At 43.0% G+C, this 22,086-nt stretch overlaps 2 protein-coding genes across 2 annotated transcripts; one reads left to right on the plus strand and one right to left on the minus strand.

Annotated features, from left to right (window-relative positions):
- Positions 1-5,707: 5,707 nt before the first annotated feature.
- LOC120689001 lies at positions 5,708-7,018 on the minus strand. Its single transcript, XM_039971353.1, has 2 exons — positions 6,574-7,018; positions 5,708-6,378 (listed from the first exon to the last, which is right to left on the minus strand). The coding sequence occupies exons 1-2, from the start codon at positions 7,016-7,018 to the stop codon at positions 5,708-5,710; spliced, it is 1,116 nt and encodes a 371-aa protein (XP_039827287.1).
- Positions 7,019-8,116: 1,098 nt separating this feature from the next.
- On the plus strand, positions 8,117-20,705 carry LOC120690191 (alanine--tRNA ligase-like). The gene is made up of 22 exons (XM_039972764.1): positions 8,117-8,710; positions 9,501-9,641; positions 9,847-9,993; positions 10,130-10,282; positions 10,411-10,546; positions 10,803-10,899; positions 11,237-11,357; positions 11,868-11,936; positions 14,473-14,523; positions 14,622-14,717; positions 14,944-15,045; positions 15,155-15,277; positions 16,374-16,517; positions 16,598-16,669; positions 16,744-16,819; positions 16,896-17,038; positions 17,111-17,219; positions 17,294-17,481; positions 19,586-19,675; positions 19,788-19,970; positions 20,084-20,257; positions 20,352-20,705. The coding sequence occupies exons 1-22, from the start codon at positions 8,183-8,185 to the stop codon at positions 20,421-20,423; spliced, it is 3,015 nt and encodes a 1,004-aa protein (XP_039828698.1). The 5' UTR covers positions 8,117-8,182; the 3' UTR covers positions 20,424-20,705.
- Positions 20,706-22,086: the final 1,381 nt, after the last annotated feature.

Consider the following 22,086-nt stretch of genomic DNA (forward strand, 5'->3'; position numbering starts at 1 on the left):
ATAAGAGTACTCGAATTAAATCATAAAAACTACTCGATTGCTGCTCTAGAGTTGAGCATGGCTTTCAGAGTGGTAATTATGACAGGGTATGGGTCAGATGAGCGAGAGCCAAGTAGTCGATTTATGACGGAATCAACTTTTATTGAAGATTTGCCGAAATTACAATGATTGTAAAATGACAAACTCTAACTCTTACGACCTACCCCTTGCCCGTTAGACGTGAGCAATGGTTTACATAGCTGAAAGAGGTATTCGGAGGTAAACTAATTGATACAGTAGTCGACTAGATTATTGGTAAAGTCTCTTTTACCAGTGGTGCCCCAAGGGCCTTGCGGAGTGAGTTGCACTCGAAGATCGTATGAGAGCTCTTTGGGTGCACGAAGCACTTGCGTAGGAGCATTTTGTTGATCCTGTCTCCGCCGAGAGATGTTTCTCCATGATGTTGGGTGCGCGGTTTACCCTGAGGAAGGGTACTTGCCGGCTTGCGCTTCTTGAAGGATGAAGAAGCATGTGTTGGGATGCGATAGTTGGAAGAAGGGCCGTAAGCCTCTATCTCCTCACGCTCCTCTCTCCTTGAGATGATGATGTTGCGCGCGTCACGACCAATGTTGATCACGTTGCGAAGGTCGCAATTGGAGTAGTCATAGTTATCGCCTTGCTGTTCCTGCTGGCGGTTGGCGAGGCGCTGGCACCTGAATGCCCTCTTCTGGTTAAGCAGGCGACGACGCTCGTAAAGATCTTTTGCTGGGTACTGCTCTTCCAATTGCACGGTGACTGTTACTGCTGGAGGAGGTGCAAGCGGATCTTGCTTGGTAGCAGCTTGGGCTTCTGTGACCGTGGGGGGAGTAGTTTCCATGTTGTTGGAAAGGTACTCATCGAAGTCATCAGAATTGTAGTCATCGAGATTGAGACGCTCCGTGCAGTCATCCTCGAGTTCATGGACTTTGGAGATGCGAACCATGAGGATTTCATGGCAAAGATCTTGAATTTCTTGGTCTTGTTTGCTTGAGGGCGGGTCTAGTGGAGTGCTCTGCTGGAAGGGAAGATCTGTTGGCTGAGAGCCGGAGGCGTTAGGATCTTGTGTAGCCTTCAAGTGCACTGTCCGTCCTTGCCGTGTTGCATATATGACCAAGTCCGGGAGAGAGTCCTGGTTGGACTTGGAATTCTTAGTCGAGTTGTATTCGACTTCCTTACTATACTGGATTAGGACATCAAGTTCATCCTCCGAGTCAGAAGAGTACTCGGAGTCGGAATCGGTTAAGCCGCCGATTTTGGAGTATGTGTGCTTTGGGTGAGTGAGAAGCGGTATTCCCATCTCTATGCGGAGGGCGTTCTCGTTCATCCAATGTAGCCATGATTGAGTGGGAGTCAATCCTTCAGGCTCCTTGATCCAGGGTTTGTCAAAAATCGACTTGCTAGTTTCTTCTGAAGCTTTGGATTTTCCCTTTTTAAGCTTGGCCAGTTCCCAGAGGGTGTCTGCATTCTGGGGTGGTTGAGCCATAGCGTCCATGAACAGATCGACGCTGTCAGACCAATCTTTGAGATCATCGAATAGTTCAAAGTTGTCGAGGCTGTTCATGAATTGATCAAAGTCCTGATCGAATAAGGATTCGCCTGGTTGAGGAATCCGATTGTAAGCAGGTTTCGGTGAAAGATTCTGAGGTTTCCTGGAGAAAGACGGTCTCATCCGAACAAGCCGGGGGTTTGTCTTTCTAGATCCCCCGCAGATTCCTCCTCCCGATTTCTGCTTCTTGTTCTGCAGAGTGCTTTTAGCTATCTTAATGCAGTCGACGAGAGTAGACACTACTCGATCGACCCTTGAGAGCATATCACCTGACCGTTCCAGTGGTGGTTCAATGCTTCTGGGTTCTGCTATGTTTTTTATGAGCCGAGAGCAGATTCTGCAAGCTTGATGCATCCCTCTATTGACCGTGAAACTCGATCTACTCCATCGAGTAGTTCTGAATTGTTGATCTTGGGGCATTTGATTGACTTGAGATCAGTCACGTACTTTCCGAGAGTTTCAGAAAAGTGAAGATTTTCGGGATCGGAGTTTGTATCAGACTCGGCTAACTTGAGAATTCGAGTTGGAGTCGACACGTTTTCTGGAATATCCGAACTAAGCTCGGATGGAGCTTGCTTTCCATCGAGTTCTGCAATCTTGCAGACGTCGGCGGGTTGGATGGTGGTTTTCGGTTTAGGCGAGTCGGGCGTGACAAGGTGGCTGGAGAAGCTGCCAGTTCCATTAGCGTGCAAGCCCAAGAACCGAAAATAAGGGTCGTGCCCTCAGGCACGTTGTTGGCGTCGCTTGATCCGGCCATCGAATTCGCCTATGAACTCGCCGAAGCCCCTACTTGGCGCGCCAGCTGTCGGTGTTTACCGCCAAGCCTGCTCAGGGATACCCTTAGCAGTAAGGTTTGTAGGTAGGTGTCGACTGCTCTGAAACTCGATGGTACAAGGAACACAAAGATTTAGACAGGTTCGGGCCGCGAGTTGTGTAATACCCTACGTCCTATGTGGTTGTTTGTATTGCCTTAGGTGTTGATGATCTTTTGAGGGGATCCCTGCCCGCCCTTATATATCTGGTGGAACAGGGTTACATGGAAAGTTCTAGCCGAGTACGGTTGGAGTCCTACTACAACACAGTCGGGAAGTTTCCTTTATACTGCAGCTAGTCCTACGCCTATTCGGATAGTTACAAGAGAAGTAAGGCCCATGAGCTATCCCTTATTCTAGAACATTCTATGCCTATAAGCAGTCCCGCTGCCCCAGGTCTGACAGTTGCTTTCCGCTTCTTCTCATTTTCGCCACCAGATTGGGTGGCATCATCTGGAGACGGAGGCATGCAGTACCATGTTTTGTATTTCTTCTGCAAGAGAGTGGTTTCATCAGAAAAGAAAAGGGAATTACTCATAGAAGTACTCGAAAATGCTTATTGACACTTACCCAGGAATTCTCGGGCGGATTGCCTGCCCAAAGGAGCGCTGGTAGAGTTAAGGACTCGTCAAAGTTGTCGAGTACTTTGCAGCATCTTCTTACTACCTCAGAACAAGCCATTGGTTCGGAGGTAAATCTGGTCGGATCTTTTATGCCTTCATATCTGAAGGCGGGATGCTTTCGATGCTGCAAAGGTTGTATCCGACGACTCACAAAGGAGAACACCACATGATTTCCAGTAACTCCTTTCTTCTTCAGCGTTGCAAGAGCGTCAAGAAGGCATGTTACTTGACTGTCACCAGGTCCAATACTCGTACAATTTGCTTGGACCTGGGGGCGCCAGGAGTTCTCTCAGGAAGTGGAGATTCAAAGTTTCCGACGTGAAACCAGAAACTTTTCCACTCGACTCCTTTACCAGATGGTTGGTAAGATAAGTACTTGTCTCGGTTCTCAGGATGGAGTACTAACTCACATCCACCGACGACGGCGGGTTTGCTAGCATCAGGAATTGGTACAAGGATGAAAAAATGGTGGAAAAGATGAAAGTGAGGGAGGATGCCAAGGAATGCTTCACAAAAATGGGTGAATATCGAACGATGCAAGATAGACTATGGGGTCAGATGATGGAATTGGATTCCCCAGAATTGAAGAAGGGCATGAAAGAATTTTGAGACAGGTACTGGGAGACCACGTTCTACGAAAATCGCGGAACATGAAGGTTTCAAAAGTACCTTCATATGGATCATAGCTTGACTCTGGACCAGCCCCATATTCTCCAATTCCTGCACGGCTGCTTCGGACATTTTGCTCTTTTGCCAGCCCGTGGAGAGATCAGGAACTTCCTCGACTTCAAGCTTAGACTTGTCCTTTTTGGGAGCCATCTCAGTGTCACGAGCGGTAATCTCGGCTCGGGGGCTACGAGAGGGGCTAGTGGAAGGCAAACAGAGAAGCCAAAAGCTTGGGAAAGTTTGGATCTAAAAATGGCGGCGACCAGGAATCAAAGGGGTAAAAACCCTAAAAGTTACCGCACAATTTAATAAGGTTGCAAATGGCAATTTTGTGAATACATGGAAGACCAACGGTCGTTGACTATTCTGAGCTGTTACTGAAAATTATCGGGATATGATCGTTTGTCATGAGTTTTGGATCCTTAAATCTAAACTGAAATATTTAAAATTCAAGGCTCCAGGGTTGCAGGATATGTGCATTAGAGAGTTATTTTTCAATTTTTTGGAAAATAATGAAGGAAAAAGACTGAAGTGACCCTCAGCCTGATTCTGCGATTCAACCTAAGGCTCGGGGGCTACTTCATATGGAGCGCGAGTACTTCGCGCACCATATATGATCAAGATTTCGGGGCTTGAGCACCTCACAACCTTGAAGCAACCACAAGTACTTGGAAGACTACTTGATGTACTTGAAGGAAGGACTAGAAGCAACCAGAAGGATGTTCTGACTACTTGAAGTACTCGAAGATGCCCTGCCAAGTACTCGATGCCTGCAGGACTCAGCTACGTAGAGCTCGGTGGCTTGTCAGACCCGGGGCAGCGGGTCTGCATATGGGCATAGAATGTTCTAGAGTAAGGGATAGCTCATGGATGTACCTTACCTCTCTTGTTACTACCCGAATAGGCGTAGAACTAGCTGCAGTACAAGGAAACTACTCGACCGTGTTGTAGTAGGACTCCAACTATACTCGGCTAGGACTTTCCATGTAATCCTGTCCCATCGGATATATAAGGGCGGACAAGGACCCCCTCAAAAGACATCAACACCTAAGGCAATACAAGCAACCACACAGGACGTAGGGTATTACGCACCTCGCGGCCCGAACTTGTCTAAATCCTTGTGTTCCTTGCACCATCGACTTCCAGAGCAGTCGATCCCTACTTATAATCCTACTGCTAAGGGTATCCCTGAGCAGGCTTGGCGGTAAACACAGACAAAGTCCTTACAACCAGCTAGAGCAACTTTCTTGGAAAAGTGGCCAACTTGATCTTTAAACCTGTGCACATCTTCATTCAACACCTGACTTTGTTTCTCATAATCACCATGATAAAATTTTTCAACAGCTGAAATGAACCCATCCATGACCTCCTTAGATTCAAATATAGATGGATCATTGTAGCTATAGTAAGTATTTAAGAAGTATGCAGCCTTGTGCAATTGACAGTCCAGCCTATCCTTCATCTTTGCATCAATGATTGCAATAATGGAATGGTACAAAGTCCCAGACCTGTCCACATTTCTTACAGCCACCTTGATTTCTTTCTTAGCCTTTAAGATCCCTCCATATAGCAAAGCCATTGATGGCTTGATATCCCCATCTACCATGCAAAGTACTTTGACCAATGGCTCAAATACCCTCAAACAAAGTGAAGCACCATTCCAAAAATTAGGCCTCACCAACGTGGCTGTGGCTTGCACACCTTTGGCAGTCTTCTTAACTTGGTTTATTTTCTCCCATTCCTCACTTTGAGACTTCATCCTTAGCTGGTCCTTCTTCTCATACAAGCTTTGTAAAGTGAGAAAATTGGAAGCAAATCAGGTCAGTGGCGGAGGGCTGTGGAGGCGAAATTGGGCCATGGTCCCCTTGGTCCAGGAAAAACAATGAGTAGCTAATAGACACAACAACACCACGGCCTGTCATTCATAGTGTTGAGGCCGACACGAAATCACATTACACGCCTACACATACTGCAACCAATGGTCCAGCAAGCGTTCCAATCCAATTAGTAGTACCCATCTCACTGCTAGCATGTTACTATGATCACTGTAGCACTGGCACCCCCTTGGGTTCAATGCTAGCTCCGCCACTGAATCGAGTCACACCTGGCCTAATGATGTCTCTCTTCTTTGTAAACTTTCTCATCAAAGAGAGTGTCTTATGATGTGCATAATTGAAGATAGTAAGAGCTTTTGCTTGATCAACTATGCTCGTGAACTTCTTCATCTTTCCCATATCTTCAAGCATGAGGTTGATGGTGTGAGTAGCACAAGAGCTCCAAAAGATGTTTGGCTTCAACACATACAACATGTCCTTTGCTGCCATATTGTTGGAGGCATTGTTAGTGACCACTTGGACTACATTTTGTGCACCAACTTTCTCAATGCAGCTGTTTACATACTGAAATATTAGTTCACCAGTATGGGATTCAGATGAGGCCTCCTTTGATTCAAGAAAACTTGTACCAATGCTGCAATTCACACACATATTCATTATACTCCATCTTTTCTGATCAGTCCATGCATCAGTCATAATGGAGCAGCCATTCTTAGCCCACTCATTTTCTTGCAACTTCAACATCTCCTTTGTATCACTGACTTCTTCATGCAACAACTTCTCTCGTTGGTAAGGCTTCTTTGCACCAGGCCCATAGCGTCCAGCAGCTTCAAGCATTTGGTCAAATTCTTCATTATTGATGGCATTAAAAGGTATACCTGAAATTAGAGAAAACAAGATTAGAAACCTGAACTTATGCTAGTAACCTTGAAGGCTTGAACTGAATATATGTATGGCAAACTAAAACTGCCATCACATACCTCTCACATACAATCACCTTGCAATGTATCTCTTCAGTTTATGAAGCCTCTCCTTCATTATATGCTCGCTGATTTTGGGTTGAATTTTCTTGCCCAGAGAACTAGCATCAAGGGGCTTTGTGACCTTGTCCATAGGACCAACTGTTGCTTGTGATGCACTTCCAATTTCATGCAGCCCTGTCTCATCTTCCTTGTCTGATGGAACATCAATTACTACATTATCTCTAACCTCTTGCTGTTCCATCAACCTTGCCTTTTTAGCCTTGCTAGAATCATCAATAGCTTGCTTGCACCATGCTATGTCTTCAGGTGTGGCATTCGGGCATGGTGTCACCTGTCCTCTCTTTTGAGCAATATGCAACTTCAACCTATACATGCCTGCCTTGACAACTTTAGGACATAGCTTGCATTGGATCACATTCAAATCATTAAGATCAACTAGCACTCCATATTCCCATCCTATGTCCTCTGAATTTCTCTTAAGGGACACTGGTTTGTCCACGGTAGCAGCAGAACGATTAGATGCACCAGACGACATTATGTAAAGAAAAAGAACAATATTTGATTCAAACCTATTGTTTACTGGAAGCTCAGTTCTGTCAGTACTCAATACTTGAATAAATGAATAGATAAAGACAATTGACAGTAGATGAAGCTAGCAAAGTAAACTCGTAGCAAAATTTTAGGACATAGCAGAAACATGGACAAACTCATCACTAAATGGACTGAAATGAATGATTGGGCAGGGAAAATAGAGGAAATAGATGAACCATACCTGAACAGGGGCAGAGCAGGGGCAGGCTGAGCAGGGGCGTTGCAGTCGCCTGCAGAGCAGCTGCGCGTCGAGGCAAGTCGGAGCAGGGCAGAGGCCCGGCTGCCGGAGCAGGGCAGGGGTACGGCGGCCGGAGCAGGGTGTGTCACGCCTGGGAGAGGAAGAGGAGCAGGGGCGTGCCGACCCCTAGATCTCGTCGAAGTAGAGGAGAGCAGGGCGCGTCGCGCCTGGGAGAGGAAGGGGAGCAGGGGCGCGCCGAGCCATGCTCGTCGGAGCAGAGGGGAGCAGGGGCGCGCCGTGCCTGGGAAAGGAAGAAGAGCAGGGGCGCGTCGAGCTCGCGCTTGGGGGAGGCCCTGGGAGGAGCAGAGGCGGCCGCACCTGGGGAAGAAGAGTTGATGCGCGCCTGGGGGAGCAACAGAGGTGGCCGCGCAATTGCGAATAGGGGATTTTTTCTAACCCTAGCCCCTTGGCGATATATACGCCAGCGCAATTGCGCGCCCAATCTTCCTGCTCAGATTTTGGTTTCGCGTCCCCCGGTCTATCGCCAAAACCGGTAAAAAACGGGCTACGCGCCGTCCATGACCACCCAGGACCCGTTCCGTTTAGGTCGACTACCCCGTTTTTTTTCCCGTCTACACCGTCTCACGGGTCAACCGTTTAGGGGCCGATTACCCCCTAAACTGTGCGCTCAGGTGTCGTTTATCGTTTAAACCCGTTTAGACGGGCCGTTTAAGCCGTTTAGGAAAACACTGATTTTGGGTGTATTGCACTGAGTTGCATTTCATAAAACTATGGAGGATGTTTTTGCAAAATAATCAGAAGTGGTGATCGACACGCTTTTTACCGTGGAATGCCGAATGCGGGGAGGTGCGCAAAGGGTAGTGGGTTTTAATCAAAGCTGATACTCGTGTCCGGCGACTCGATGGGTGGATGCTGCCAGTGCTAACCCTCTCACGCGCGTGCCGCCGCCTTCGCCTCCCCACCCTCCACCCTGAGGCTAGGGTTTTGCCCGCCGCCGCCGCCGCCGCAATCCACTACTACTTCCCCTTCTCCTCCTCATCCACCACCGCCAATCCGATGGCCTCCTCGTCGCCGGATTGGCCGGCCTGGCGGACCCGTAAGACGTTCATCGACTTCTTCGTGTCCAAGTCGCACACGCGGTGGCCTTCGAGCCCCACGGTCCCTGTCGACGACCCCACGTTGCTGTTCGCCAACGCCGGAATGAACCAGTTCAAGCCGGTCTTCCTCGGAACGGCGGCCCCGGACTCGCCGCTCGGCCGGCTGCGCCGTGCCTGCAATACCCAAAAGTGCATCCGCGCTGGCGGGAAGCACAACGACCTCGATGACGTGGGGAAGGACACCTACCACCATACCTTTTTCGAGATGCTCGGGAACTGGTCCTTCGGGGACTACTTCAAGGAGGAGGCCATCGGCTGGGCCTGGGAACTCCTCACCGAGGTACGGAACTGATTGGTTTTTTTGTACTGATTGTTCTATCCCTGCTTTTATCTTTCTTCTGTGTAACCCTGGACCCAGCAAATCTGATGGCGGCCTGATTGAACCGGCTGTTGGGTTGACTTGGCATGAGATTGTTAGAGGCTACAGATTCAGGAGCTGCTTATGAGCTGATCTGGATTAATTGGGTTTCTAGATAATTTCCTAGATATTTTTTCACATAATGATTATGTGATGATTGGGTTGTGGCGAAAGATTCAATTATTTCTGGTCAACATGTGAGAAATTTAGCAAGGGAACATTTTGATTTCCAATTTCTAATTTTCCCTGATGTAGGATTCTGTTGTTTCGAGATAGAGTCCTGTATCCACCCCTAATTTTTGTAGTGTAGGAAAGATCCTATATCCAATGATTTGCCAATGGCCTACATTCTGAATTTGGAAAGAAGAATATACTCAAAGTGTTAAAACTATTAAGGTTAAAGGATCTTATTTCAAAGAACTGAAAGTGATGGTTTTGGATGCTGATTTGGTAATGAAAAATAGCACATTCAAATGACTATTGATCTATTATCCATGGTAATTCTAGACACGCTCTAGGTGGTAGAACACATTTACGTGAACCGTTCCCTTGTCTGCGAAATGTGTTTTCTGATGTAACTTTTCAATTTAATTATCAAAAGTAAGAAAAAAAGCTTAGGAAATTTGTACATGTATGAATTTCCCAGTGGGTTATAGAAAGCACCAGCAACTTTCATGCGTTACCTACTGATTACTTTGTCATGAATTCACAGGTGTACAAACTGCCTACTGACAGAATTTATGCCACATACTTTGGTGGTGATGAGGAATCTGGTCTTGCTGCTGATAATGAGTCGAAAAACATATGGTTGAAATATCTACCAGAGGAAAAGGTTCTGCCTTTTGGGTGCAAGGTATTGTGCATATTCTTGGTTTGTTGGTCAAATCACTTGTTAATGCAGGACATCAGGAGAACTTGTTATTTTTGTTCCACCTTTCTTTATTTCAATTGGTCAAGTTTTTCCATGTCACCTACTATTTGGTTACATTATTGTATTTATATCCTCACTCTGTCTTTTTCGATCCTTGATAAACAGTTTACATCAATTGCTTGAACAGGACAACTTTTGGGAGATGGGTGACACTGGTCCTTGCGGACCCTGTACTGAAATTCATTTTGATCGTATTGGAAACCGTGATGCTGCTTCGTTAGTGAACAATGATGACCCTACATGTATTGAAATATGGAACCTTGTGTTCATTCAGGTCAATATACTGTTGTTTATACCTTACGTGTACACATTTAAGCTTAAAACTAGTACAGACATTTATTATGCTGTTTTTCATATTTCGTCTTTCCTTGTTTATTCCTTCTATATACTCACACTGGTGCTATTTTCAGTTCAATAGGGAGGCAGATGGTAGTTTAAGAACTTTGCCAGCAAAACATGTGGACACTGGGATGGGCTTTGAGCGATTAACTTCTATTCTTCAGAATAAAATGAGCAACTATGACACAGATATATTCATGCCATTATTCGATGCTATCCACAAGGTATATTTTGCTAAATGCACACTTGCATTTGCTTTTGTGCTTATACACATCTAAATAGTGCTTATGCACATCTAAATAGTTAATGACCACATACATATTGATAATTTTATATGCATATAAAAATGCAGTTAGCTGGTGATGGGATTCAACCATACTCTGGTAAAGTAGGTTCTGATGATGTTGACAAAGTTGATATGGCTTATAGAGTAGTCGCAGATCATATAAGAACTCTTTCTTTCGCTATTGCTGATGGTTCTCAACCTGGTAAGTGCATCCTGTTTTGGTTCATTCAGCTTTTTGGTTGGTGATAATGAATAGATAATTATGCTTGCCATCTGGACTAGTAGCATGAAAAAATTAAGACTACAACCTAATAAAATATCGAGGATGTTGCACAACTGAAAGTGCTCTGATACAAACTTTGTGACTATTTCTCTTTTTCTATCAGTTTTGCATCGTGGGCCTTATTTTGTAATGCAAAATGGTATTCTTCATCACTAATATGAGGGTTTTTTTTAAGGAAATGAGGGAAGAGAATATGTTCTGAGGCGTATACTCAGACGGGCTGTTCACTTTGGTCATCAGAAATTGAAAACAAAGCCAAAGTTTTTTAGCTCGTAAGTGTACTTGATTCTGTAAAACACATTGCATTGCTATTTAGCTGAGCATATTAACGACATATTCTGTTACACTTGAGATGGATACCAAATTGGAGTAAAATGAGGTTAGTGTGATAATCAATTATACATTGAGTTATACTTCAAATTACAGTGTTGCAGCGGCATGTTAGTGTAGTGCAGCATATTACAAGTACATGTGCTATCTGTTGATGATTTGGATTATAGGATAAATGCTAATACCAGAAACTTGAATTACAGTTAAAAAACAAAACATTTATGTCCTTTGCAATTATGGCATGTAATTTACTGTTTAAATCATATTTTCTTTGAACAGCCTTGTTAATTTTTTTGTCCAAATGATGGGTGATGTGTTTCCTGAGCTAAAAGACAACAAAAAGAAGATTCAGGATATGATTAGAGATGAAGAACAAAGCTTTGAGAACACTCTAGCAAAGGTAATTTTAGTTTCCACTTTCCAGAAGAATTCGCTCAACCATAGCAACTTTTGAGTCAAGTTTGCTGCATTTTTACACTGGATGAATCTTTGCTTGCTGCAGATTAATGTTTACATCATATTGAGGGTAGTTCTTATAAGATGGATTCACATTATTATTTATTTGTTTGGTGTGTTTGTATAAAAAACAAAAGCTCACAACTAGGTGTCTAAGTTTTGGTCAAGTCCTTGGTCATGTTTCTTTGGTTAATATGCAATTGTAGCAATGGTGTGGAGAAAGTGTGGTGATACAAGCCCTAAAAACCTATATGCTTTATATTTATGGGGGTTTCAAGCCCCCCTTTTTCTTAATATATTGCTACGCAGCTCCCCTGCGTGTTCCAGAAAAAAACAAAAAGCTCACAACTATAAATAATATCTGGTTTATTATTTCTTTGCAAGTGCCAATTTCTATTCTTTTTTTTTCACAGTGTTAACATTTGTAATGTCGGACTGTCGTTTCTTTGTGCAGGGGTATGAGAAATTTAAGAAAGCTGCAGATGCTGTTAAGGAGAATGGAGGGACAGTGCTTAGTGGTCAGGCAAGTGTTCTGAGTTTTTTAATTCCAGCACATTACTTAATTCCTTTTCTCTGGAAGATCTTGCTGCAATTACTGTTTTCTGTTTTCTCTGGACTCTAGAGGACATATATTTCTTCTTTAAGTATCATGTGGAAGTTTGTTAAGGATCTGAGGTCAGAGGGTAGGACACTTGTGTGCTATCTTGCTATCTACAGTGTCATGGAACTGGGTTTAGGTGCCACTAAATTGCTGAACCCAACCAATATGACGATGCCTTTAAGTGGTAGCTGCACCACAAGGGCATGATTAGAGATCAGAGACCGACTATATTGATATTCTTATTGTTTAATGGAAAGAGATACATCTTCAATTTATATAAATGGCATGTCCTGATTCTTTTTTTTTTCTCGAACACGCAGGAGAGCTGCGTATCTTTATATTAAGAGAGAAAGAATAGTCCAAATACAAAGAAACATTCCACACCTTGGACTAGAGTGAGGAACGTAAAGATATAGGATAAAAGAACTATTACATAAAAACATGAAACATAGGACCAGACCACAATTCGACCATCTACTAGACCTGCACCACACCCATCTCGGGGCTTAGGGCAGTAAGCTTTTTGGCTCCCGAGAACTGCCACAGGTGGGACTCCTCCTTGAAGGCTTGCACCACCACCGAAGCTCCTTCAAACACACAAGCATTCCTATGCTTCCAAAGGATCCAGGCCCCAAGTACACAAGGAGTTAAAACCCTTCCTGTGCTGTTTAGGAAGTCTCCTCTCAGCATGTTTCCACCAGTCAGCAAAATTCACACTCGTGGGTGTCAACCGACTCAAGTTTATGGGCTGCAAGATGGCATACCAGAATTGCCTTGCAAAAACACATGAGATGAGGAGTGTTAAATTTTTTCCTCCTGATCGTAGAGGGCAACGCTCAGGATGAGGAAGACCTCTTTTTTGTAAACGATCAGTCCAACAAGATTCCGAATAGCCAGCCACACAAATGTTTTGCATTTCCCAGGTGCCCATGACTTCCATACTTTCTTCCAAGGTTCAAAGGTTATTGAGCCGATAAAAAAACTCCTTTAGACTGATCTTGTCGAGAATAAACCTGAGGCTTCCGGTTTCCACTTATGAGCGTCTTCATTGTCATTGAGAGTAACACCCACCAACATGTCCCAAAGCTCAAGGTATTCAGTTAAGACAAACCAACCGAGAGCCCCTTTTATATTTGCGATCCATGAATTACCTTGCAAGGCCTCCATTACTGTTCTCTTTTTCCTAATTCGCACTGGTACACAACGGACAACATTTGGGACAAGATCCTCAAGACACTTGCCATGCGTCTAGCGATCAGTCCAAAAAAAGGTGTTCCTTCCATTACCCACCGTAGATTCTATTGCTATAGCAAATATTGCTTTTGTGTTGGAGTATACTGGGATTTGTAACACTGCCCAAGGTCGATCTGATCTGGTCTTCTCAAGCCACAGCTATCTCATTTGTAATGCCCATCCCATGATCTCCAAGTTGTGGATGCCCAGCCCCCCTAGATCAATGGGTCTCATGACTTTTTCCCAGGCTACTAAACAATTACCGCCATTGGCCTCTTTTCTTCCTGTTCACAAAAAAACCCTCTTCTAATCTTATCAATAGCTCTCAAGAACCACTTGGGAACTTTGATGGCGACCAGCAGGTAGTATTGCAGTGAGCACAAAACGCACCAGCTCTTCGACCAGCAAAGGTTAACAGGGAAGCTTTCCATCCTGGCAGCTTGTTAGCTATTTTCTTAATCCAGGTAAGCAAATCTCCCCTTCTCAGCTTCCTGTCAGAGATTGGCAAACCAAATAGGTAGTGGGAAAACTAGAAGTAGTGCATTGCAAAGTGTTGTTTACTGCCTCCACTATTGCCACACCACACTATATGGGTATCACGCAGCTCTTTTGCAGATTGGTTTGTAACCCAGAAGCTTCACCAAAGATTTGCAAAATATCTTTTGTGAGCTGGTGATCTTTACCATCCGAACTGATAAAGAGTGCCACATCATCAGCATAGTGAGAAAGCCTCTGTCCAGTGGAGTGCAAATGCGACAACCACCCTTCAGCATCAGCCTTAGCAAATATGCTGTTGAGAACATCCATGACTAGGATAAATAACATTGGGGAGAGAGGATCCCCTTGTTGCAGTCCACGTTGATGGAAAATAGGCTGTCCTGGTTCTCCATTAAGAATAATTTGGGTAGATGCTGTCTGCAATTAATTGGAGATAATGGTTCAAGGCGGATCCAAAACCCAAATGTGACAATATTTCCAATAAGGACCACTCCACCGAATCAAAAGCCTTTGAAATATCCAGTTTTAAGAATAGGCTTGAGATCTTACGATGATGAAGTACCTTGAAGGTTTGTTATACTAACATGAAGTTGTCATGTATACACCTGCCCCTGATACACCTGCGACCAAATTATTCAGCAGCGGGGCCAAACGATTAGCCAAAAGCTTGGTGCAAGTTTATGTTATTCTCTTTTTGGTATGCTGAAATAATTAATTTTTTGTTCAGGATGCATTTATCCTGTGGGATACGTATGGTTATCCGATTGATTTGACTGAGGTTAGTTTCACAATTTGGTTTATTCATGTTTGGTCAGAAAATTCAATAGAATCTTTTTATCGGTTTATCTTGCATTGCTATTATTTTCCGTTGCATAGGTCATGGCAATCGACTATGGGCTGACTGTCGACAAAGAGGGTTTCAATGCTTCTATGGAAGAAGCAAGGCAAAAAGCTAGGAACGCTCGCAACAAGGTTATTTTTCTTTTGTAACAACTGCAGAAATTGGTCCTGAAAAAGTTTCTTTGAGTTTCTATGCCATCTAAGTATTTTTTATTTTCTTTTTTATTATATATGATCATTTTTCCCTAAATGTACCAAATATGCTGTTGTCGTTTCATTTGATTGGGCACCCTTTTTATTTCAGTTATTTAATTCACACGGCATTTTTTTTGTTTGTATTTCGCATGTTTCTTGGCAGGCTGGAGGGAATTCTATTGTTATGGATGCCAATGCTACAGCACAGCTGCGCAACCAGGGGCTTGGTAGCACAGATGATAGCCCAAAGTTCGTGTGGCCCATGGTTAGATGCCACATTAATTATTGTTGCATTTCTACTCTTGGTTGTTCCTGATTCAGTTTTAGGCTGTTATTTATTGCGGTCTTCTATCCTTAACATTGGGATTTTGCAGGAACATGGAAGCGTGGTCAAGGCCATCTATACTGGCTCAGAATTCATAGCTACTGCATCAGATTATGAGGATTTGGGCCTTGTGTTGGAAAGTACAAGCTTCTACGCAGAGCAGGGTGGTCAGGTACAACTTTTGCATACTGCAATATTTGATATAGATCAAATCAGGTATTTGGAGTTGTTTTTGCAATTCACCACCATTAACTTGCAGCAGTTCCAAGATTTAGGGGGTGATTGGTTTGCGGATGTCCATCATGAGTCCATCCCAAGATTTTATTGGGATGACTCCATCCCTCATGCTTATACTAATTAGTGGCTTGTGAGGAATGAGGTGGTGATGGATCAATCCATTTCCATTCCACAAACCAAACAAAAAAATGAGTGAGATGATGATGGACCACCCCACTCCTCAAACCAAATGGACTCAGAAAACCAGTTACAGGATCTTGGCAGACTACATCTGTGTAGAATATAAAATCTGAAAGTATGATGTTGCCGTCATAAGTTCTGTTTTCCAGACTTTTTTAACCTGGCTGGCAAATTTAATTCAAATTTTGAAATCACTCAGGGAGTTTTGGTTGTTACCAATGTAGTCAGAGGCTCAGAGCTATGCCATGGTTCTGTGTTAGGACCTGCTCTGATCCTCCAAACTGTTGCGCTGATAAAAATATTATGAGAGCTTAATTTCACCCTGTTTTGTCATTCCACCTTCCGAGATTAGAAGCATATTAGGTGTAATTACATCGTGTTCTCCAATTTTCAAAACCCTGTGTCCTTGGAAAAAAGAATTTCTTAGCATATTTTTTGTTTGAAGTTTTGTTGCACATTATTTCACCATTTTAAACACGAAGAATCTTTTTTTAGCACTCTCGTGGGCTAGCGGCTAGCAGAGCGTGCTCTCATGTAAGCCCAGGTTCTCGCTTTCTTCTTAAATCAAAGTGGTGGTGCAGTCTCTACCTTCCTGTCTGTTTTTTTTTTTTTTTGGTTTCTTGCATTGAAGGTAATTGTTAAAAGCATATTTTAGGAACCATTGTAAGCGAAACCTCGAAGAAATAAGTAATGACTCTTATAAATTAAAAGATTCTGCAGTGTTGCACAACAGAGTAATCCGACTTGCCCTAAGTCGATGTCTTATTCAAGCTATGTGTTTGTTTGCATGTTACTCTTTTATCTTACATTTGCTGATTTTCTTAAGAGTTCACACATGAACATTCCGGCAGATATATGACACTGGGAGAATTGAAGGGTCATTTGGAACTTTTAATGTGAACAATGTCCAAGTGTTTGCTGGCTATGTTTTGCATATTGGTTCATTTACAGAAGGTTCTAAGGCTTTATCTGTTGGTGATAGTGTAATATGCAAGGTGAGTTTTTTACTTACAGCCTTAAGCGATCTAGTCCATCTGTTATAATTCATTTTTGATACTGACATTACCATTGGTAGGTTGATTATGATCGGCGTACTCTAATTGCTCCAAATCACACGTGTACACATATGCTGAACTTTGCTCTGAGGGTTTGTTTCTGGCCTGACTGTATATAGCTTCTCTGTCTTTTTCACTCTTGATGGTTCTACCTTTGTTTTTGCAGGAAGTACTTGGTGATCATGTGGACCAGAAAGGTTCAATAGTTCTACCTGAGAAGCTGAGATTTGATTTTTCTCATGGTATTATGGATGTTTTCGTATTACTTTCACATGTGTATTTTCAAAACTTGTCAACTCAATGCTTAGTTTGTAACAGGAAAACCTGTTCAGCCTGAAGATTTGAGAAAAATTGAGTCCATAGTGAATCAACAAATAAAGGATGAGCTGGATGTATATGCTAGTGAAATAAAATTAGAAGACGCAAAGCGCATCAATGGTCTACGCGCTGTGTTTGGTGAAGTAAGTTTTCTTACTCATCTTAGACATTTGACATATTGCATGTCTTGTAATATGTACATTTGAATTTTGTAGATTTACCCCGATCCAGTAAGAGTTGTATCAGTTGGCCGTAAGGTAGAAGATCTGCTTGCAAATCCAGAGAACAAAGAGTGGCTATCCATATCAACTGAGCTGTGTGGAGGTATGTTTACAATATGACCCTCTGCCACGCACATTTGTGATTACAGTATCTAACAATTTATGTGTATGTATCAGGTACACATATCTCAAACACAAGAGATGCCAAAGCATTTGCACTTATATCTGAAGAGGGTATCGCAAAAGGTGTAAGGAGGATAACAGCTGTTACTGCTGGATGTGCCTCCCAGGCTATGGAGTTAGCATCATCTATTGATTGTGACATCAGTGAAGCATCTCAATTGGAGGGAGCAATATTGGAGAAGGTATGAAGCTTTTATTATTTGTGTTTGTGGTTTGTGCCATGTACTGCGTGTTGTTAGATAAATAGGATATTATAATAGACTAGGTGAGTGCCCTGTGCGTTGCTACAGGCGAATAAAAAAATTTCATCACAAATTCACAATAGACAGCATTGACAACACAAAATATTTCAGACAGTTAATTCCACAAAAGCATTCACATAAATAGTTTGTAAAAATAAGAACCTAGACATGTTATCAAAGCCAAATCCACATCTCAACTTCAAATGGTTTTGATTACGAACTCGTCTTCAAACAGACAACATGGACGTTATAATTTGCAATCCTGCACACCTCGCATTTCAAATGCTTTTCCCTGTAATGCAATTAAGATATTTCTTAATACATTCAGGGAATATTTTCTGATACGCGTTTTCATCAAATGATAATACGTTGATCACGAAGTTCTGCCTCAGTGGTCGGCCATCCTATAATTATGAATGGCATATGGATAAATGTCTGGTATCATGCTTTGAAACAGAATACATAGTACCCAATGTGGTAATTTGGCTGGTTTGGGCATTGTTCCACCTGGCCATATGCTGTAGAACGATGTAGCCAGACCTTTGTAAGTCTTTTCCGGTGCATTCTCACAACTGGGATCTATATTGGACGATACAAGCACATCTGCAGTACAAGATCGGATTAACAGTCGGAATTTTGTGGGAGTGACTTGATGAATCAGACGCTCTTTTTTAATCAGTAGTAACAGATACCGCGATCTAAATTACCTTGCTCATGTATATTGGACGTTCCTCGCATATTTGTATTGGACGATTCAAGCACATCTGTAGCACACGCTCAGATAAAGAAAACAGTCCGAATTTTGTGTGAGTGTCTTGATGAATCAGACATTGCATTTTTCAAACAGTAGTAACAGATATCACGATCTAAATTTACCTTGTACATGTACATGCAAATTTTCTTTGTTGACCGCCGCCTCTTTCTTCCTCTTATATGCCTCACGACACTTGTTCCTCTGCTCATCTATCATGGTGGCACTCCGAGCTTTTCTTTCGCCTCTTCAGCTCTTTAGCATCATTTATAGCTAAATTGGTACAACAAAAGTCAAAACAAAAATCCATCTTAAACAGATTGTGATGGGGTAGATATTGCATCAAAAACAAAATATATACCTAGAGTATCATTGTTGTTGCACAATTTGCCTAAAGGTGCCCTGCTGGGGCTCATCTACAATGAAAACAAACACGTCCGATAGGGCAGCAGACAACAAGATTTTCATGAACCCAGAGACCACTTGAAGGCAGGATTGATGGACACAACTTCCGTCGATGGCGATGGGTTTGCCGGAGGGTTTGATCCACCATGTGAGGCACAGTTCAAGACCTTGAAGTGGTACAGGAAAAGGGTAATGCCGGGAACAATGGAGGCCACAGAGGTTTAGATATAGAAGCGATCTAGCGCACACGGAACAATGGAGGCGGCAGAGGTTTAATATAGAAGTGGTCAAGCACGCACCTTCCATCGGCGAGAACAACATCAAGAAATGAGGAGCTTCGGAAGAACAGTGATCAAGTCGTACGCAACGGGAGCACTTGAGACATAGCTTCACTGTTGTAGGTTCTGCCAAGGTTACGGTGCCAAAAAACAGAATGCAAGCGAAATCTATAGCACGGAAAAAAGGCAGGATGATGGCCACTTCGTGCGGATCAGGAATAACGATGCGCAATACAGATGGAAATATAGGCAGGCCGTCGAGAGGCGGAAAGAAAAATCAGCAGGATGAAGTGACATGCGATCGTTAGTCGTTGATGGCAGGCGCCAAGTCAATCAGCCGGTGTTCGCTTCTTTTTTGGTAGGACGACATATGACGGGGGTTGGGGAGCCGGGCGACGAATGATGATGAAAAGTTCGCCCAATTGTAACTTTTAGTAGAGAAAGGCGTAAATGTGATCTTTTGAGATAACACAAATAATATTTCTTATTTATCTCTCTCCATTAATAGTAATCTCTTCAGCTTTACATGTTTTGATCAAATTGTACCATTTTACTTTGAAGACATTTATCCTCTGCAAGGTTACTATCTAACTATGATATTGCTTCTCAGCAAATTGCTTCCATCAAGAATAAGCTGGATGCAGCTGCCATCCCTGCTGCAAGAAAAGCTGATCTAAGAGGCATGGTTTCCAAGTTGGAGGTCTGTAAATATTACTGTTTTTGGATGTCAAATGTGTTTCTATCTCAAAGCAAGATAGAAAAATTAATTATGATATTTATGATGACCTGGTTGCAACTGTTGCCTGGTGCAGGATCAACTTAGGAAGGCCAAGAAGAAAATCGGCGAACAAAATATCCAAAAGGCTGTAAAGACTGCAATGGATGCAGCTGAAGCTGTTCTTTCCGAGAAGCAGCCCTTTTGTGTCACTCATGTTGATGTGGGCCTTGATACCACTGCCGTCCGGGAAGCAGTTATCAAGGTCATGGCCCAAAAGGTTAGCGTATGAATTCATTGTTCTTGTTCACTCAAGTTATCTTGTTCTTGTTTCCTTTTTTAACCCTGTCAAATTTGAATATCCTGGTGAACTGTTGTATTCATCTTGCCCAGGGTTTGCCTATAATGCTATTCAGCACAGATGAGGCATCAAACAAAGCTGTTATCTATGCTGGTGTGCCGCCCAACACACCTAGTGGCTTTAAGGTGTTGGATTGGCTAACACCTTCAATTGCACCACTCAAGGGAAGAGGTGGTGGTGGCAAGAATGGTGTCGCCCAGGGCCAGGTGAGCATGAACACGGTTCTGCAGTTTTCTCTGTGCCAGAGTGCACAAAACAAAGAATAGATATCTAGAATGACATGTTGAGATCATACTGCAGGGAAATGATGCTTCTCAACTCAAGGAGGCAATGGAGCTCGCGAACAACATTGCCGCAATGAAGCTCAGCTGATGGGTTGAATTCCTTGTGCACTCCACTTTTGAGGTTATGTGTCGCTGTAGGTCCAGCATTCTTCACTTTTACATTCCGTCGTTCACCTAACACAAATTTCGGTCTTTCACCTAACAGAAATTATGTAATGTTTGCTGTTCCATTTACATACTATACCATTCAAACCACATGATGACATACAACCTAACTGTTAAGAGCTGGCTGCTGCAGCTATCTTATTTCTGCTGATGTATAAGGTGTTAAATTATTCAATGCATCATGTGGCATTATTTGAATTTGCTTGTTACGAAATGTTTTCCTTGGGTACTACAGTTATCGTTATATTTGGAATCAAGCGTGGCACAAGTACATGTCTAGATGGTCCTATCCTTTAAAATATGCCAATTTACGTGTGCTGGTTGATCCAATCGTGCTGGATGCACTGGATTTTAGTAACTAGAGAACCGAGGCAATAGTCTGTTTGTAGGAGTTAAAGTTGAGTGCTAAATTTTAAGACCTATTAGCACTGACACCTTTGTTAAATTGAGTCTTGGCTAAATTTTAGCACACCCTATTGGTACTACTGTTAGGATACAATAGTGCTAAAGTTCGGCATTTTCTCGTATTAGGAGTTGGATCCAAATGGGGCCCTCGCTAGTGAATGGCACCCTGTTGAAGCACGTCGTTAAGTTGAAAAACTGTAAAAGTTACGACTTGGGTGCAATTTCGAAACCCAAATGTCTAATCGGAGTTATTTTGTTAAAATGAAGATTGAGAAAAAGTTCTGCTCATGTTTGGCAAATAAACTTACGATCGTGGAGATGATGATTGATATTAGTCACAATGGCAAAAATGAAAGTCAAATTTGAATCAACAAAACGAAGATCAAACTTTAATCGACCACTACGCTACCAGGACGAGGCCAGCACCGAATCACATCATTCGGCGTCGGAGGCACAAACTCTACAATTTGGCAAACCCTTTAGGGGAGCCGCAATGGGGCCAATAAGCTCTCTACAACACTTCCACCTAGGAAAGAGAAATGAGGAGAGAAAATCGAGTGTCGCTATGGCTGGTGAGAGTCGCTAGCTGAAAGTGCATCTAGGCTCCTAATTGATTTTGATGATTTTTGACAATCACAATTTGGGGATATGATACTTTAAAAAAAGTGTGTGCAGGAATAAAATGAGAAAAACAAGAAGAAGATGAAAGGTAGGTCCCCAATTTCAAAATCAGTATGGTGGATTCAATCGGGATTTAATTTTAATTTTCGGTTTGAATTTGAGTATATGATTCACCGTATTATTAAGGGGGGCGCATTCGAATGAATTTTTGGTTGTTGGAATGCTTCATTTGAGATGATATTCGTAAGAGAAAATACCCACAACAATTCACAGCACAAGTTTCTGCACTGGGCCGGATGATTCGGCCAAACAGTGCCAGGAGTTTCGGAGTAAGTCCGGATGATTCGGACCTGGTGACTTTTGAGCGTCTGGAAGAAGGCCAGGCCGGATGATCCGGTCCTACACCGGATGATCTGGTCCTAGGAATTTGAGTGTGTTTTTGCCTATTCTATCACGACCCTGGATGATCCGAGGTTACCCAGGATGATCCGGGAACCACCAGAAAACACACAACGGTCACTTTCGGGGGTGGGAGTATATATACCCCTTTGCCCCCTTCA

This window comes from Panicum virgatum, chromosome 9N, assembly GCF_016808335.1.
Source record: "Panicum virgatum strain AP13 chromosome 9N, P.virgatum_v5, whole genome shotgun sequence".
Lineage (NCBI taxonomy): Eukaryota > Viridiplantae > Streptophyta > Magnoliopsida > Poales > Poaceae > Panicum > Panicum virgatum.

Excerpts from the sequence above, each read along its gene's own strand:
- LOC120689001 (XM_039971353.1), bottom strand. The coding sequence starts at position 7,018 with ATGTCGTCTGGTGCATCTAATCGTTCTGCTGCTACCGTGGACAAACCA. Across the intron at positions 6,379-6,573 it reads CCTTGATGCTAGTTCTCTGG|GTATACCTTTTAATGCCATC; the intron begins GCAAGAAAATTC and ends CTCTAATTTCAG.
- LOC120690191 (XM_039972764.1), top strand. The coding sequence starts at position 8,183 with ATGCTGCCAGTGCTAACCCTCTCACGCGCGTGCCGCCGCCTTCGCCTC. Across the intron at positions 19,676-19,787 it reads GCATGGTTTCCAAGTTGGAG|GATCAACTTAGGAAGGCCAA; the intron begins GTCTGTAAATAT and ends TGCCTGGTGCAG. Across the intron at positions 20,258-20,351 it reads ATGGTGTCGCCCAGGGCCAG|GGAAATGATGCTTCTCAACT; the intron begins GTGAGCATGAAC and ends ATCATACTGCAG.